Source organism: Ascidia mentula, chromosome 2, assembly GCF_947561715.1.
Source record: "Ascidia mentula chromosome 2, kaAscMent1.1, whole genome shotgun sequence".
Lineage (NCBI taxonomy): Eukaryota > Metazoa > Chordata > Ascidiacea > Phlebobranchia > Ascidiidae > Ascidia > Ascidia mentula.
Window position 1 is genome coordinate 12,016,444 of NC_138567.1, and position 19,061 is coordinate 12,035,504.

The 19,061-nt window shown below is 38.7% G+C and overlaps 2 protein-coding genes across 2 annotated transcripts; one reads left to right on the top strand and one right to left on the bottom strand.

Annotated features, from left to right (window-relative positions):
* Positions 1 to 6,084: 6,084 nt before the first annotated feature.
* Positions 6,085 to 8,306, bottom strand: LOC145890126 (uncharacterized). Its single transcript, XM_082981163.1, has 8 exons — positions 8,263 to 8,306; positions 8,103 to 8,204; positions 7,829 to 7,986; positions 7,352 to 7,410; positions 7,179 to 7,287; positions 6,817 to 6,975; positions 6,551 to 6,681; positions 6,085 to 6,172 (listed from the first exon to the last, which is right to left on the bottom strand). The coding sequence occupies exons 1-8, from the start codon at positions 8,276 to 8,278 to the stop codon at positions 6,085 to 6,087; spliced, it is 822 nt and encodes a 273-aa protein (XP_082837289.1). The 5' UTR covers positions 8,279 to 8,306.
* A 6,959-nt stretch (positions 8,307 to 15,265) lies between these two features.
* On the top strand, positions 15,266 to 18,680 carry LOC145890127 (uncharacterized). The gene is made up of 12 exons (XM_082981164.1): positions 15,266 to 15,354; positions 15,632 to 15,759; positions 16,217 to 16,244; positions 16,523 to 16,597; positions 16,977 to 17,060; positions 17,238 to 17,342; positions 17,569 to 17,726; positions 17,786 to 17,844; positions 17,900 to 18,008; positions 18,067 to 18,225; positions 18,338 to 18,418; positions 18,612 to 18,680. Exons 1-12 carry the CDS (start codon positions 15,303 to 15,305, stop codon positions 18,678 to 18,680), a joined length of 1,107 nt encoding a protein of 368 aa, XP_082837290.1. The 5' UTR covers positions 15,266 to 15,302.
* Positions 18,681 to 19,061: the final 381 nt, after the last annotated feature.

Below are 19,061 nucleotides of genomic sequence, written 5' to 3' on the forward strand. Positions count from 1 at the left end.
AAGGTGCACACTTTATTTACAAAAATAATTTGGGCCGTTTCGGTCACAAATGCTGGACGTTTTTAACTGGTTCCTTAATTTTGCAGAATCTAGCCCTCTGGTTGGCATTGTATTTTATCAGCGACACCAATTTTCTATTTTGATAATAATTCAATGTTATGAAACTATCAGAAGTTTCAAATTGCAGTCAGCTGATTTATGAGCAGTCTTGAAAAATCGATTTCGCCTGCACGGCATCTTCGGTTTCTGCAGTTACGAAATTGCAAGTAAACACAGAAAGCTATGTGGTAAAATACTTCGATGAATGTATTTTAAAAGGATGAAATAAAATAAAACTACTAAAGTAATATGTACTGCTGCCTTCCCTATGCACTACACTGCAATGGAAGGCGTTGTGACTTCAGTGGCGCAAAGATAAAACTAGCCGAATGACGTGACACGCAACGCAACAACACCTGTAGCTCGAACGTACGCTGTAAACACAGCACATGAGAACGTAACAAGGCCAATGGCAAAAACCAATGAACAGAAATACGTTGCAACCGTGGGACACATCAATAAAACGTCAACAAGATATTATTCACCGAAATCTGGGAATGATCATTTTTTGGATGTTTATTGAGGCCTGCGTAAGGTTTGACCATTTGGCTTCTCAAACATCCAGTCTGTTAACCGTCGGTTGTCCAACAAATGTAACTGCAAAACAGCTGTCAATGGGCTGGTGTTGACCTGACGAGGGATGTGCGCTTAAGTAATGGTGGCGCAGGGCCGTCTTGTCGGTACTCCCCGTTTTGCCTATTGTCACTATCCAGTCTGACCTATTGCGTCCATCGTTTTTGCGTGTCACGTCATTCGGTTGATCTTATCTTTGCGCCACTGAAGTCACAACGCCTTCCATAGCAGTGTAGTGCATAGGGAAGGCAGCAGTACAGGACCTTTTGCTTTTTTACTTTAGTAGTATTATTTTATTTATTTTATTTCATCCTTTGATTTATTTTACCGAATAGCTTTCTGTGTTTACTTGCAATTTCGTATTTGCAGAAACTGAGGACGCCTGTGCAGGCGAAATTGATTTTTCAAGATTGCTAATAAATCAGCTGACTGCAACTTCTGATAGTTTCATAACACTGCTGGAGGTTTTTTTTGTAAACAGAGTTTTTTAAGTAAACACCTACAAGAGCAACGCCGTAATCGAAGTTGAATCTGGGATTATTATCCGTTTGATTGAATAGAGGATGAATGTATATCCTTCTTGGTTGGAAGAATTCTACGAAGGAGCTGACGCTTTCGGGTGGCTTCGTCTTGTTAAACGGACCTACAATGTGATACCAATTAAAGATTACAAAATATTTACTGAACAATGTCATTATTGCAAGTCTTAAAAATACTATCGTAGTGCATAGCAAAATAAAATTATAGTTTTTCTTTTTTGTATTGGTTTTAATTGCAGTAAAATCAAATCACATTGAAGTAATAAGCAAAATGAAGTGTTAGCTGAAGTTTTTCATACATTTCTTAGATTTTGGTCAATTTTAACAGTCTTGTAGGCACTTATTACTTAATGCTATCGTTTTGTTTAAGTATATCACAGTTAAAACCATTATACTCAGCAATTGGATTCTGTCAAAAAAAAAATAATATACAGAAAACAAAAAAGTTTTCCAGCCTTGTTCAAACTACCACGGTTTTTACCTACTGCTACGACAAAATCAAGGCTTTTTTCATTATATCTGTCGAAGATATGTGCGGCTGTTAGCACCCACTGCTGGTTGATAAGAGATCCGCTGCCAAACTTTGCATCAAAACACTGCGTAGAATGTATAAGATTGTATAGTATATTTCCAAAATCATGTCATGCTCATTATGCAATTCGCGTTTCCCCACATATCCTGACGTTCCGTATTTTATTAGCGGAAATCATAAAAAATCTTTAAACTTTGGATTGATTTTGCTATAGTTTTTACAAAGTAAAAATACACCCACTAAAATTGAAACGGAAAATGAGTATTTGTGTTATGGTACAATTAATACCGGTTAACGAACTAAACATGCTATAATATTCCATCAGTGCGCCTTGTTAGTTGGCTAAGTAACGTTAGGTGCACCGTTTTGAAACTACCAGGTAAACACTATGTTAGATGTGACAATGAAAATACCAGCTCTATATAATTTATAGGTGACTTGTACCTCGTAAATGTTAACGGCCTTTGAATTGTCCATGATAGTTGCTTGCCAGGACCAATCAGGTTTACCACCAGCCTTACTTGTATTCCAAGTCGTGCTCTTCGCTGATAAACAAGAGTAGTCTATTTGTTAAAGTTTGAAACCAAGTGTTTCTGATTATCGTCAGTCGGTTAATTTATGAAATACGAAAAATGGATTTCGCCTACAATTGCATCATCAGTTTCTTATTCAAATAGAATTTGTTAAATATTGGTTATACAAGAAATAATGTACACATATTACCAGACATAGAACATTGTTTACCTTGTTGGACAAAAGACTTTTCTGACATTACCTCCATATTATGAGAATTATTTGTTATTATATGCGCAAAAGAGCCATAATAGTTATTGAGAGCTGCAGACAGGTGTACACACTGTTTCGACCTACAAGGTCTCATCAGTGCAGCTGGTGATAGTGTCACATGCTAGCTGGTAGACTAGCAGGCACACAGACTTCCACTGTGTGGTACCTTTCGGTCAATCGTCGATATGTTGGGTACCAAACTAGGTACCAATCAACACAGACGAAACCACGTGGAGCGCACAAAATTTGTTTATTGTTTTTTGCCTTTTACTGATGGGGCCGATACTTGACCTTTTAGGATTTTCTGGGTACGCCAACATTACACGAAGCCTCAAGATGATATTCGAGTAGAAGAGTTTAAATATTACTACGCTGTTATCGTGTAGACCAAGATTGGAAAACTTTTGTCAAGGCAAAATTCAACGGTTTGTGGTCAGTGTAAGTGGGAAAACTGCGACCTTCCAGGGAGTAGCGAAAATGTCCAATGGACAAATGCAAAGCGAGAAGTTCCCTGTCAAATGCACTGTACTTTTTAGCTCGAAGACGCTCACTAAAAATAACTAACGGGCGCCAGACGCCACCAATGAATTGCTGCAGCATGGTTGCAACCGATGTATGTGACGCGTCAGTAATGCGAGCAGTTGACGTTTGATGTCCTGCCTTCGCTTTTTCAAATGCCGAAGTGAGGCGATTGTTCCAGACGAGCTGGAACGTTGATGACCAGACGTGTAAAAAGTCGGTTTAAATGGTTGTAGTGATCAGCAGGTGTTTTGTTCACTACTAATATGGCATCTAGGTCCACAAATACAAAACCAAGTAACTGGCAAGCTGTGTCCTTTAAGTGTTGAAATGTTTGGATGGCAATTTTTAACCCGCAGGAATTCAAAAAGATCTAAAAATGTGATTGCTGTAGCAACATCCGCTGGGGCAACTGAAACTTGGCCACGCACAAGGTCGATTTTGGAAAAAAATGGTAGATCCTGCCAAACTTGCTGAAAAGTTCTGAATATGACGGATTGAGTAACGATCTGGTTAAGTAGCAGCATGTGTCTCCACACGGCCTCCAACCGCCTGTAGACTTTGGAACCATGTGTAGTGGCGAAGCCCAAGGGCTGGAAGAGCGTCTAATAATCCAGTTTTGACATATTGTCGCACTCATTTCTTGCCAAAGTGAGTTTCCTAGGAGGAAGGCACCGAGCACGCGCGTGTTTGCAAACACGAGCAAAGGTTTTCGCCCTGATAAAACGCTGTTGTTGGAGATTCACTAACAAAAATGTGCTCTCATAAAGTCGGCGCTAGCTGGAAAATTTAGTGAGATCAGATGTGAGCCGTACGCCCGAAAACCCTGATTTCTGCTCCCGTGTCCACCAAAAATTGCGCCCAGACACGCGGTCCATTGAAAAAAATCGGTTTGCTAGTTTTCCCGGAATGAACTTGGAGGATACCGTTGAAGTGCATTTGTACCGAAACGTTGGTGGTAAAAGAGTAGTTTCTTACTTGTTTTGGTGAAATAGGACCAGACCTCACGCGTCGCACCTTTAATACTGCATATTCATCGTTTTCCGACAAACCAATAGCAGAGCATCCGCATGTTGCGCTAAACTGCGAGCACAAGGAAAATCCCTTCCAGCTAAATCCGTGCGCAGGTCAACGATCAACCTTTGGTTTCTTTTTTGAGGTTCTTCTCTCCCAAGCAAGCAAGCGTTGCACTGCTTTAGTGCATTCCCAAGTTAAGAAAGATTCCACAAGTCTACGCAACACCAGCAGCACAAGGGAAACGCATCGAAAAAAGGCAATTCATCCGATTCGTTACAATGAGGCAAAGTGAGCGCTACAAACGTGAGACATTTTTATTAACACCACATGTGGTAGATTCAATCGCAATGAACAGCAATTGATATCGCAAGGCGAAAATCAATGAGTTTTATTGTTCTTTCCGGCTAACATCATAGTGAAAATAGGGTGCTTAAGTACAACGGCCGAGCAACACCACATTTACCGCTTCAACGCCATGAAAGAGGCTCAATAGAGATTGGGGGTTCATGAGCCATTATTAACACGACGATGCCGTTACACGACAACGCCAACTAACGACAGCTTATCGTTTCACAGTGCCTTTTTGCTTTGACCGTCTTGCGCTTGCTTGTTGTATTGCATTGTGTTTATGTTCACCTGATAAAGCGAGAGTTCTCGCGAAAGCTAGTGTACTTTTTGTAATACGAAAGTCAGTCTTTTACAAAAGAGTGCCAAATCAAGAGAATTTAGTTCGTAAATACATACAAAGACTGATACGGCACGATTAGTAATATGTACAAATGTAATCTTTTTGTGATTAAAAGCTCTTCTGGCAAAAGACCAATAAAAGCTCTTCTGGCAAAAGACCAATAACCAATAATAGAAAATGCGCGTCAACAGGACGAAACCGAGGTCTAAAGCATAGCGCCTCGAGGTGCGCAAGACCATCACGTTCAACCAGGGGGCATGTCGTGCAGACCGTTTATCAAATTGCGATAAACGGGTGGAAAGAAGGTTTCCCTCTTATCATTAAGTGCGAACCCATGTGCGTTTATATGAACAGACTCGATAAACATCCTCTTGTACCTGTCCTTTTCCCGGTCCAGAATTATTGTGTTCTCAAAATTAACCGTGTGTCCTGTTGCTGCAACATGTTGCGACAATGCCGTCCCTGCCACCTTATTGGGCTTGCCAACATCCCGTTGATGTTCCTTTAGACGTGTTCGTAGGGCGCGACCCGTCTCACCAATGTACACCTTCTCACACCCTCCACATGGAATGCGGTATATTACCCCTCTAGCATCTAGCGTACCACCAGCGCGATCTTTAGGATGCGATACCAAGGAGCGTAGTGTAACCGCAGGACGCTCGTACACCAGGATGGAAAAGTATATAAACGCACATGGGTTCGCACTTAATGATAAGAGGGAAACCTTCTTTCCACCCGTTTATCGCAATTTGATAAACGGTCTGCACGACATGCCCCCTGGTTGAACGTGATGTTCTTGCGCACCTCGAGGCGCTATGCTTTAGACCTCAGTTTCGTCCTGTTGACGCGCATTTTCTATTATTGGTGTTCCCCCCCTCCCCTCTTCCTAGCTTGTGTTGTTTCTTTCGCCTTTTTTGCCTTTTTTTGCTTTATGCGCGTGAATATTTATCACCGTGTGGGCGTTTTTACTTCATTATCCTGATGAAGGTTTGTTGTATAACAACCGAAATGTCGAACAAACAAGTTTTTCTTTTGCCAGAAGAGCTTTTAATCACAAATAGTATGCCTGGCAGCGTTAGCAACAAACTACAAATGTAATCCCTTAGGATTTTGTAGTATGATGACTAATTTATAGACTACCAACTATTTGGGGACATGTTGCATTACTTGTCTGGTTAGAAAAGAGGTGCGTGATGCAGTAAGAATACAACAAACATTCTTTATCACGCATCAAGATATGGTATGGCGAAGTACTGTCTAAACTTAGGATATGTTTTGAAATAATAAGGTAGTCCTCAAGCAGTTATGGGCTTGGTGCATCGATGGTCTTTTTATGGTTTATAGATCGTTTGAAAGACTCGAATCAACTCAACTATAGCATCTTCTAGGGCTTGTGAACTCATAGGCTCAGATGGATACCTGAAAAACAAACACATTTTGGTTTATATGGATGTTTCATAATTATAGAGCTGCAAATTTGATCGGTATTTCTAGCTTTACACAGAAACTCCCGCAGCTATTGATCGACAGCCTGTCAGGGTTCGCCGATCCAGTATAACTTATGCCTTTTTCTTTTTCATTTTTGGTTTATATGTATATCTGCATGCAATAAAATAAATATACCCGAAATCGTACAAATCTTTGCGTGACGCAAAGTAAACATTCAGCAGTGTTTACAACACAAGTTTTCGGAATGATTATTTTGTAGGAAACACCGTAAACCGAAGCAATAATTGAATGCATTTGTGAAAATATATTCCTCAAATTTGTCGGTACCGTTTTTGAAACTTTTCTCACCTCGAAGCTAAAATGTAGCACAAAAACTGATTGCTAAATTGACCTTCCAGTCGTACAGTGTTGTCAGTTTCACCTGTCCCTTCCTCGTTATCTGTTAATCCAAGAATATTTCTCCCAGTTGATTGAAAAAGCTACAAAACAGTAATAGACAACAGTTAATATTTTTCATGACATAAACAACCTATTACAGAAATGCGTTGTTTGTCTTTACACTAATAGAATAAAAACCGTTTTTGTAATTACAAATGTTTTATTTTATTTCTTGCCTCAGTACTGTAAAGGGAAAGAAATATCTGTATTATGGATGGATCAGGTGTTCCATACACTTGATGTACATGGTATGCCGAGAAGATTGAACCTTGTCTAAACGAACCGTGAAACTTTGAGTAATTTCCATTTCCATCAGCTCCTAGGTTTCCCGATTCCTGAAATATAAAATAAGAAATAAAATGCTGTCAATCATAAAATGTGCTGCCGTATGGTGGTTGTCAAAAACGTTGACGCGTCCACCTGGTGATTCTTCTGGTATGGTTTATAGGCGAAAAAAAAATTAATTTCGTGTCCATTGTTAAGCATTTTTTCAACAAATAATTTTCGCGAAGTTTTGAAAAGTCAAGGTGATTAGCACCTTGATGTAGAAACTGTGTTCACTTTGCTGGTCTTTGTTTCTGATTAACATCGCCAAGATAAATGGATGATCGGTAACCGAAGTAACCGTGAATGAATTATCTTCAGCCCTGGATAAATACAACGCAGTTTTTAAATTTCAATAAAGACTATTTAAGACACTTCCTGACCCACCTCAACATTTTGTTGTATTTTATTGGTATTGGGTCATAGCTGTCTTTCCAAACTGTTAACTGGAAAATGAACCAAATCAGTTACGATTTGTTAATCGAAGCAGCAAATTCAACAAAAACAATTGTATTGTACAATTACTGGCTTTTCATTCGTCACTTTTTCGGAGCGAGATTGGAAAACTCATGCTCCCGGTGAGGTTTGAACCAGACCCAACCCTGCACTGACTGAGATACAGGAGCAAAGCGTTTGAACAGGGTATATTTTGGTCAGTCACGCTTTACATGATGCAGGGTACTCTACGTATGATCAGGCAACATACAAGTGTTTCATGTAACGAGAAAGATCGCCCTACTGCGGTTGTGCGTTTGCGCACCTGTCTGGGGCGACTCTGCCAGTCATGCAGTTGCACAGGATCGTGAGTTCTGACCTCACCGGAGGCATGATTTTTCAGATCTCATTCTCAGACTTTGCATGTACCTTATTGCCGTTGTCAAACATGTCGTGACCGCCGTCGCTTATGCTTTGATTGTCGCTACCGTCGTACTTATACCGATAAAAATTCGGAATTGTATTTGGAAAGGATTGGGTTGCTGCCTTTCTCAATGCTCTTGTGAATTTGGCCAGTTCAAAATCACCTTTACAAAAATACAAGAGTTTATTAGAAAAATAAATTCATATTCGGAAAATAAAAGTCGCCTAAAGATCAACTGGATAGTTAACGTTATATTGACGACTTTCTCTTTGCACCTACCTTGCAAAATACCTTCACTTAAAATTTGAAAAGACGTTTCCATTTGAATCTGTAACATTTCGAAACCGTGAGTTGTGTCGTTTCTCAATCTCGCAACCGCACCTAAAGAACATAACGTTTATTGACGCCCAATTGGTTGCTCTCTTGTGCACGATTTTACCTTCTACTGACGTCATTCTGGTAGTGATGCGATTGCCGTATCTTACCAGGTGATCTAAACGACGAAGGTAGTTGTGTGGACAGAGTTCAATTTAACTTTCGTTATCCTGATTTTAGCATATTAGCCAAGTTTCGGGAACACGTTTAGTCCACAGGCATTTTTCGGTACACAGGCATTTATTAATGTAGAAATCTGCAAGTCTTTTGTTCTTAATGTTCCTAAATGTCTGTTACTCAAACGTCAATATTTTTGGTCTTACAACGAAAATTCCGAAAACACCATCATCTTTAATTTTTTTTCCGGTTTTGATTGATATAATATGTGTTGTCTTGTCACCGAAGGCTAAGTACCAGTATTGTGATGCTCAATAAATCAGCGGACCGATATATGCGCTATTTTACAACCTTCAATAGAAACGGTAGTTGCTAGGGATGCACCGAAAGTTCGTTTTGCCGAAATTATTCGGCAGAAACCAAGGTTTTTGCAATTATTGGATTTTGAACAAATATTTCTGCAAAATTTGGTCGAAACCGAAACGTTTTTACTGCATTCAACGCTGATACGCAAAATTTAGAAAAGGTTAGAATCTTTGTTTAAACTGTACTCGTGTGTTCGTTTTATTTGTTTATTATCACAGAAATTATAAAAATCAACTTTAAGCATTTGGTACAGCAGTCGAGATTATTCTTTTTTAACGCCAATAAATGGTTGTCGATGTTAGGATTAAATCCAATCCAGCACATGATTTGTTTAAATTAATTGTGTTTAAAGAGATGGATAACAAAATTAGTTTCGGCCGAATACAAAAATAGCTGTTTCGGTGCATCACTAGTGTTACCCTGAACAATATTGTTGTATGCTTGAATCTGTTGAGTAGTTTCATTTCGATGCATTTTCAATTGGCCTAAAAACAACATAAAAGTTTATATTTATTTATTGCAACCCAACTAAAATAAAGATGTTATGACAAAAACAATATCAAAATTTTATGTATATGTGTTTCTGTTGCACACTTTATGAGTTTGAAACTGCCGTTAGTTTTTTGTCAAAACCTAAAAAATGTCAGTTTAACTGTCGCCCAATCAGTTGATGCCTTGTGCATGTTCTAAATGGAACAACTCACGAAATACGGGAATCACCCCACAATCAAATCGATGGAGGGTAAAAGCCAACTAATTTCGTGTTCTAAATGGAAATAGAAGTGGTTATTACGATTTACACGCACTGATGTACAGACTTAATTTATCATTTTAAATTTTTTTCGAAACAGAATGGTTAGTGCAAGCAATAAATCATTCGGAATGTTTTTTTATAGGTCACCCCGCAGTGACAAAATGTCGATTTGCAAAGATCGAATGTCTTCCGTGATGTTGGTTTCATGCATCATTGGGGTCTCTGAAAGACAGTTCATATTACACTGTTATGTCTGCTTTTGTTCACGTATACCTTTGATTTGGGAGTTCGGCATCAAAACCGGAAAAAAAGCATTTATTAAAGTATATGCACTCTCCGCTTACTGGCTTAACCCATTGTATTCCAGAAAACTGATGACTTAAAAGCACGCTTTTTGATTGATCGGTGATGGTTCGTTCATTTAAATATAGCGATGCAAGCTCGAAACAACGGACTTTTGTTGTTTCGTACATGTTTGTATTTACGTAAAGATCGTGACTGGCTAGAATTTGATCAGGTCTATTATTCCCTGCAAGTTTCCTTTCACTATGACGTCATGTCATTGTTTTAAAATCGGCCTTTCGTCTTTTTATAGGTTGCAGTAAACCAAAGAGTTAGTCGGAAAAAACGAGTGCATAAATCTTGTGTCCCTTTTTTTCTACCTGGATTATTTATGTGAAACAAATCTAAAGTGTCTGGAAAGTAAATGGATTTAGACTTACCACACCAAGTGTTGCAGTAATACCAATCAACATGCATGTTCCCAATACCACAAGCATAATCTTCAAACTCTTCAAACTTTGATCAAGTTCAGAACGTAACTTTAAAAACTTTTCCTGTTCATCTGCTGGCTGTGGTAAAGGTTGCTCATAAACTACAATGCAAATAAGTTTTTTTTAATTTTCAAGCAAGTGGGTTCTTGTTTTAGTGTACTGTATCTTGGTGGTTCATAATGAAAGAAAATTCAAAGTTTCATGCAGCAGTCAAAGAAGTAAAATTCATGTTCTCTTTTCTACTCTTAGTATTGTAAAGAATAATCCAAAGTTGACCAACATTGGGAAGTATCTACGCTTTACGATAGAACTTCTGAAACAAACACGACTCACCATTTTCAGCAGATACTGGACGAACTGTCATTTCGTGACTACTGCTATGCATTTTGACCGATATCAGTTCATAGCAGAAAAAAACAAGTAACTACTGCACTTCATGCAGCTCCACTTTTGTATAACTTTTAATGAACTCCTTGTTGCAGTGGCACAAGCCTGTGTCATTAATCTTAACAATAACATTGCAACTCCTCTCCAATTTCGCTTTCGTTTGAACTTCTTCCTGTTCTTACCATCCTTTCAATACAATGAAAAACAAAGCTTTGTGCCCTCGCGAAGAAAGCTTTGTTAAAGGGTGATTCGCGAAGAACTTCGTTTGCCCTTTCGCATGTCGAACCAGCAGTGCCACCTAAAACAAACGGAAAAGAGCCACATTTTAGCAACAAAACTAAACCCCATGGGCTTCACGAATATTGGTCAGTTTAGTATGCTCACTTTATCAAACGATGTCGGTGCCATTTGTTGTAATAATTCTCCTCTTTCTTTACTCCTACTGTTACCTAAAGTGAACTGAATTTTCGTGAAATATTAATTGACTGTGTCGTCCTTTTGTGTGCACCTGCAGTACGAGCACGCTTTTTGCCCTTTGCCTTGTTAACCACTAAAGCTCATTGTTTTCATGAGAAGTTAGGAGATTGACCATTTCATGTCTTCTGCAAGCAGTGCGCAAGCTTCGCTTTCAAGCTACTGTTGTAGCTTTTTAGCGGAAAAACCTACTTGGTTAGGAGTTCAAACCTTTACATGCTGTAGTCACAAGAGAAAAAAGTAGCATCAAAAAGCCTACATATTTTTAAAACTTTAAAGAAGTGACTTGATTTGACATGATTTGGCTGCAAATCTACAGCAATCAGATCGATCATTTAAATTTTCAACACGCGCAAATATTGTGAAAAAGGAGAATTTCTGAATATGAATATTTGTCTCTAAATATTTTAGAAGATAGGAATTTTACAGATAAATTTATATCTGAAAATAGTCATCTCTACAAACTGCAATGGGTATGTGGATTTTGCTACGTGCATATCACATACCTGAAGATTTAACTACTACTGCAACGAATTAGCAATATTGTAAACTTCACTGTATGGCAAAAGCCCCAAATGAGTCATTGATGTATCATGGTGAATCCCAATGATTGATATTTGCACTATGCGAAAACAAAACTGGCCGATGTCAAAAATCAAGACCCAAAAAGTTTGTTTAATCCAAATCAGACTTGCATTTATGTTGAATAAAATTGTTTCCTTATGTGTTATTTTCCTGCTTGGTATTCAAATGTGCGTCAGTAGCCGCAATGCCATCTCCGCGTCTATAGGGCTATCTTGCAGTGAATATATTTCTGGAAAATGGTAAGTGACGTAAGATGTGGTGCAAACCGTGAATTTGGATTGCCGCGAGAGACGCAATTCTACTTCCTTATTTGCAGGACTGCAGCGCTTAGTATATATGTTTCAATTGAAAACAATGCAAAGTAGTATTTTTAACTCAGCGAACATTCCTCAAAATCTTGTCAAAAACTAAAAGTCGCGGGACCCGTGACCCATAAACGCCACTTGTTTACAACTTTATTTATTGTTGAAAAAAGTACGACAGTGGCGAATAATTAAAGAAAACAGGAAGAAAAAAATAAAGAAAGAAAAAAATACAAGCACAATGGCGGGAAATGGGAACAGAGAGACAAATTACATGGGTACACGTCAAGCAGGGTACGACTACTTTCTTTTGTATTCAGTTTTTTTTTTGGACCAGCAATGTTCAACTTAATAGTTCTTGTCGATTAAAATATGAATTTTCCGTCATTGCCCTTGTTTACAACCTGATTTCAGACACCTTAGAAAAGTGCTAATGACCCCAGTGGATGTCGCGATCCACCAGTAAAAACCACTGGGCTTTCTTTCTTCCTGAATTAGCACATTTATGATTATCTTCAAAGTTTGCTAGGCGTTAATTCAAGTATTAGTAATGTAAACGTCTTTGTTCGTTTTGTTTTTCACACGCTTTATTTCTTTTTGTATTTTCACTTCACCTTCACTTTTACTCACATGTTTTTCTTTGTTTACTTATACTCACCTTTTATAATATATTTGTAATTATTTCTATTTTACTCGTTTTCATACGCCCGAGCGGTCACGCTTGCGTGGCAAACGTGGGCAGTGATGATTGGTGTAAGTGCTGGCGGCAGAAATAATAAGCGAAAACTTTTACCATTTTATTCTTTTATACCTATTAGCGTTTCCATTTTATTACAAAACTAGCCACCTTGGTCGTCTGACTTCAGGTCTTGGCGATAGGCCGTTAGTGCGGAGTAACCTGGGCGTTAGCCGGTTTAGAGAGAAGCTAATTTCGGTTACATTTGGCGAGCACGCCAGGACTCTGCTATCGCTTATAAGGGGTCATACGGCTTTCAGAGAACTTAATGTCTTTTAATTTGTTTTTATCGCCACCGCGCTTTGTACCGGGACAAGATGTTGGCCAGTTTGTTGCCTTATTTGAATCGTACTGTAAGAGTGTGAAAGCTAGTCAGGAAGTTAAGCGTCATCTTTTTTTGACATCAATTGATGATGACCTCTGCTGGCTAGTTCAGGGAAACGACAATAATGTTTTCCAACTGAAGTACGATGAGTTAATTAGCCGCGCCCTAAAGCAAGGTTCTGACCACTCGCGCCTCCATGAAACACGCGCGATGTTGTTTGGCAGGCGGCAGTTGCCACAGGAAAGCATTAAGGACTTTGTGTATGCTTTGAAAGCTCTTGGCGACAAGGCTTATCCTACGGAGGAGACTATTAAAAATGAGGTGTTATATTCATTACTCTTTGTTGGCATGTTGGACCAGCACATGGCCAGATCCCTGCCGCAACGGTTGGAATATGAACGGGACTTTTGGACGGCCGCTCAGATGGTTTTGTCCACGCATGTACCGGAAATGTCCCAGGTTTTAGGCGTGTGTCGTCGTGACGTTCAAGGTCCATCAGAATCAAAACAACCGGAAAAGGATGCAGACGTCGACGTTCGAGAATTCCAAAAAACTGTGACCGCTCTCCAGAAGGACATTGAGCTTGTACGCCGCGAGGTGCAGCGATTGGGGAAACCAACACCACATCAGATGGCAGACAGGTTGGATCGACGCTGTTTCGCCTGTGGTAAACCAGGACACTTGCAAAGATTTTGCACAATGCAAGGTAAGCGCTGCTTTCATGCCAGTTTTACGCCTCGCAGGAATTTCAATAAAAGACCTGGTACCCCTGTGACCCAAGAGGCAAAAGCAAGTCTATGTTTAAAGGACACCGAACCCAAAACTTCGAATCCTACCAATAATCAGAACACGAGCGAGAATCCCACCAAACCCCGATTAGTACGGTTTGTCAACATTTCTATCGCTTCAGAGCCGGTATGTGCTTTAGTTGATACTGGTGCAAGTGTCTCTTTGATTAGCCAAAAGTGTTTATAGACGTTGAACAATGATCGCCTCAAAATCTCCCCGCTGGGCCAAAACGAACGTTTTTCTGGAATTAACGGTAGTTTGGTTTCAGTTATTGGGAAAATCACTGTAAATGTTAAACTGGGAGGGCTAGATGTTCCCACGTGTTTATATGTCGCGTCGGGCATCGCTCACCACTTAATTTTGGGTTTGGATTTTCTGCAGAAGAACCGCTGCAGTGTGTGTTACGACCAAAATTTGTTGACAGCGGGCCGTGCTAAGGTGCCATTACTCTCGTCGTCTTTCGTACAACGTACCAGAGATATTTGAGTGACGTATGGGAGATCTTATGTGGCAATTGTTGATGAACGCTCTTTCGTTGCCCTTTCTAAACGTGTATAATCTATTCATAAATTTGTATTGGTGCAACCATATCTTGTCGACAATAACGACTGTATTCAATAATTTCTGTGAGCTGTCAGCAGGCTAAGAAATCATATCATTATGGCTTCACTTTGCTTTGTATTCAGTAATTGTGCCTATGTTTCTGCACTTATTCTTTTACTATCCGTATTAAAAACCGGTATTTGCGGTTGAGAATGGGTTGCAGTACTTCCCAGTGCCTTTACGTAGACAGTTCGCCTTTTAACCAAACATATTAAGGAAACACTTAAGAGTTTATTGGTGTGTTCCAAGCATTATTTGTAGGTTTCATTAATTGTAGAAGATTTAGTTGAAGAGACGGTCTTTTCGTGAAACAATTGTTAGATAATTTGGTTTTAGCAGTGCGCCGTGACAATGGGGGTCCAATTCCATTTATAATTATCTGTTCACCGACTGTACAAAAATTTGGTATTAAGCACAGCAGACACATAGCCTACTAAGTAAAGATTGAATTCACTCATAATAGCCTACTATGTAAAGATGTTATCTACTCAAGCAGCGTTGAATTCACTTCATACGCGCTACAAAAATGGGTATTACGTTAACTATACATATAGTGCAGCAATATTATAGTGGAAAAAAATATAGTGACACAAATGCCTACATTTTGCGATGATTGACCTCAACGAAAATTTATTGCGAATAAAACACCCAAATTACTTTTGCTGTGATATACTTGGCTCATGCATTAGTTACAAAATCAAGCAATCAAGGAACAGTTACGTAAGGGGAAAACCAAAGGGAAACTTACGCACTTCCTGTTGCTAGCTCGTAAAGCTAGTCACGATGAATTAGTCCCTACATTACGATACAACAGATATCTGTGGTTAGTACAGTTGACAAAGTTAAACAACCGACATTTTTGCACATATAACGTAACGGGACGGTTTGGGAGTATGAATGGAAAGGAAATGGAAATGTGTGCAGATGGCAATTGTCAACAGAACAGTAAGTTTTGGAAGATGTCATGTAAAACTAGCGCCCGGTTTTAAGTAGCAATATATTTAAAGATTATTATTGATGGCTTGTCTTTCTGATATCCAAACAAGCAATAGACATACCGCACAACGACAAATGCTGAGCAAAGTATGCACGAAATAACTGTAATTATAGTGTTTGCCGTATATATATATATATATATATATGACTAAACCAATAATGCTCAACTGGAACTCTACGAGAAATAGTTGTAGTTTAAGTATAACTAATTGGCCTTGTCCTGCAGTTCACAGTCAACAGGAACAAATTTCAAACCTGAGCTCTGAATTGAAGCAAAGTTTGAAGAATGTGAAGATTTTGCTGGTGGTGTTGGGTGCACTCATGTTGATTGCCTTTATAACAACACTCGCTGTAGTAAGTAATGCATTTGGTGTAACGTTCGTTCGAGGATGTCAGAAACGTTCTTTCGAAGTTATTATGTTGAGAGACAGGGCGATTGCAGTTGTGTTTTTGTAAGTTAAACAGCTTTAAAACTTACATCTTCATAGTGCCATTCAACTTCGAAGTGAAAAACACAACAAAGTAAACTTTATTTTTGTCGATCACGTATTCTCAATGCAGACATAATATCCACTCCACTTATGAGTCAAGATCAAAATTTCTCATAAACATCATCTTCATAGAGAGTTGTTGGAAATCTTAATCTAATTACGCGTTTAATTTCGGTTCCGGGATGACAAATCATTACAGACTTTCGGATCCAACAAGTCGCGCGTATAATTGACAAGCAGAGGACCAAAAACGCATAAACTGCAATGATCGTGACCTGAATCTGGTGTAGTTGATTTAACGAACTAATTTTCTGTTTCAGCTCACGCCACAGATCTCTCAAATAAAAGGTAGGTAAATAAAAACAGAGATGTTAAACCGTCAGGTTACTAGAATTTGTGCTTGAAAGTGTTTGTTTGAATTCGTTTTTGCAATTACCTTCAATATTATTGAAGAAACGTTTTGTATTTACAACACTCGAACGTAATCAAGGGTTTTGATAACGATGGTTTAAGATAATTTATAGAGAGGAAAACGTAATCACATCCTGTTATATGACAAAAATTATCAAATTTATTTTGCAGGTTTATTGCTCTATACGATATTAACATAAGATTACACTGTTTAGACCAGTTGAAAACAGAGAAAAATGACGCTACAGAACAGACACAATTCTGGGGAAAAACTCTATCCTCCGTGCAAAGTATGGTAACAATTGGTTAACAGAAGGGGTACACAAAAAGTGATGCGCATTGGTGCTTTGGGGCATGGGCAACCTCGCATAATGCAGAATTTCTATATGTCTATACATATATCATTCAATGAATTGACCATTTGCATCAACCGCCTGACGCTTGATATTATCCTTTTGCTATTTGTAAGAATTTGTTTCTCAGTTCGAAGTCCATTTTTTTCATTGAATGAGTGATTTTGTAAGATTTCAAGAACACAAAAGTCATATGGAAATGGTTGCTGCTAGAATTTTACGAAAACAAGAAGAACTGTGACCTTGTGTTTCAGGATTATTGATTTCTAAATGACATAATGTTCTTCATTACAGGATTTGTTGTTATTTATTTCAGAAATTCTTGAGACCTATTTACCGACATTCACTACAGCTTTTCAGAAGTTGGAAAAACGCTTGCGCAATTCTACTCAGCTCTCTGGTATATCTGTCAAAACAACAAAAAAGGGTTTTGTTACTGATAGGTGTATGCGTATACGCTAGTTACACGTAACGCGTAAAAGGGCGATTTGTGCATAATGGCGTGATAAGTTTGTCACCTTTCGTGGAGTAAGTACGCTCTTTTGTTTGGGACTATTCTGCATCTTCTCAACTTAAGATGCTGCCAACAAACATCTTGAACAAATGAATGTAAAACTGGTGGAGTTAGAAGAAAAAGTTACTCAGTTGACGGCTTACCACCAGGATCCCACCTCAGCGAAAGGTAGATGGGTGTCAATGTCACGAAGAAATTGTGTTAAAAACATTGGACAGTAACGTATTGAGTATTACAGTTTTGTAAATCACTACATAGTAAAACACACTTTAAGGCTGTAAAACGTAATGGAATTTGCACTCTTAATATAAATATAGGTCCTAAGTCTTTAAAGATTGGAATGTTAACATAGTAAGCATTAAACTATGGATGGAAAGCTATTGTTTCGTCTTAGACAAATTGGAACTAGAGAGGTATTTACAAGCCATCAGGAAGGCCGCGGCACTAACTTTTCCGAATTTCATTCCAAATTTTTACCGTTTTAAGTACGATGGCAGCAACCAGAACGGCATTAGCAATGGCGGGCATGGGATGTACAACGAAGGAAATAGGGTAAAACACCTAACTTTATTTCTTTACTCTATAAACTAATACTACATTTTCACTGAAAGTTACAAGTTTTGAAAGACAGTCACCCACCAATATCAATAAAATACAACGAAACGTACAGGTGAGTTATGACCTTATTTATAAACAGACAAGGGTCACAAAATTGTTTCATTCAGGGCTGAAGATGGATCGTTTACCGTGACTTCTGTTACCGACCATCCGTTTATCTTGGCGATGTTAATCAGAAACCACGACCAACGTACTGAACACAGTTATTTTATTAAGGTCAGCTATGCCCCAAAAATTCCACCGAGATTCTATGTAAACAAATCCACATTTACAGGAATTGGGAAATTTGGGAGCTGACGGTAGAGGAAGTTTCGGCATGCATTCCGGCTCGTTTTGGCAAGGTTCAATCCACTCTTCATACCGGATTTATGAGGTGTTTGGAGCGGACAGTCCATCCATCATTCAAGTATTTCTGAACATGTACAGTGTTGAGGTATGAACATATTCACAAATGCAAACCTTCCCCCACATTATGTCGATGAGAACGACATACTTAAGCAGATTAAACCTAATTTGTAATTTGTAATTATGTTTGTTGATTGCAGCTTTTCAACTCGACTGGGACGGCTACGCTGAGGTTTGAGGATTACAGCCGTGTGACAAATTACACCGATAACGTTGCAGAGGTATTCGGACGATTTAGCAACCGATACTTCTGTTATTTTCTTGCTTCGGGGTAAGTCTGTGCACAGAGCGAAGCAGCATTTTTGAAACCTCCCTCAATCGACAAAATATTTGAACATAAAATTGGTACATTTACGAATTTTCCTACACCAACCATTTGATGGACAAAAACGAAGAGCGCTTATGTACTTGCAGATATCCATCAGTGGGTATGGATTACTCTACAATGCGGTCTACCTTAAAGCATTTTGTTTCTACATTTAAGTCAATCTATAGGCCCTGATGCCGGTGGCCCTCTTGCATGAGCACATTTACCGTAAGGAATACTAGGAAAATATTATAAATTACTCCATCAAGACGAAATGTGCTCCTTGTATGTTCACAAACATCATACCATTATTATCATTACCCTGTTATCTGCGGAAGCATGCATTCCCATTTCAGTGCAGTTGGTTGACGTGAATAACGGAAACGTCTCGGCCAACAATGAATTTAGCTATAGTTGCATAGGTTTCGTTGTTATTATTATTGTTGAAATTCTGCTGATTCCAATTTGTTTCAGAAAAATAAATTTTAAAGTTGGCCTCAACAGCACAATGTTTGCTGCGTAAGCTCGAAAGTAAAAGAAAACATGTTCAAACTTGA

Excerpts from the sequence above, each read along its gene's own strand:
- LOC145890126 (XM_082981163.1), bottom strand. Across the intron at positions 7,288-7,351 it reads AAATACAACAAAATGTTGAG|GGCTGAAGATAATTCATTCA; the intron begins GTGGGTCAGGAA and ends GTATTTATCCAG. Across the intron at positions 6,173-6,550 it reads TGCTACATTTTAGCTTCGAG|GTATCCATCTGAGCCTATGA; the intron begins GTGAGAAAAGTT and ends TTTGTTTTTCAG.
- LOC145890127 (XM_082981164.1), top strand. The coding sequence starts at position 15,303 with ATGAATGGAAAGGAAATGGAAATGTGTGCAGATGGCAATTGTCAACAG. Across the intron at positions 15,760-16,216 it reads TTATAACAACACTCGCTGTA|CTCACGCCACAGATCTCTCA; the intron begins GTAAGTAATGCA and ends TTTCTGTTTCAG. Across the intron at positions 17,727-17,785 it reads TGTACAACGAAGGAAATAGG|TTACAAGTTTTGAAAGACAG; the intron begins GTAAAACACCTA and ends TTTCACTGAAAG.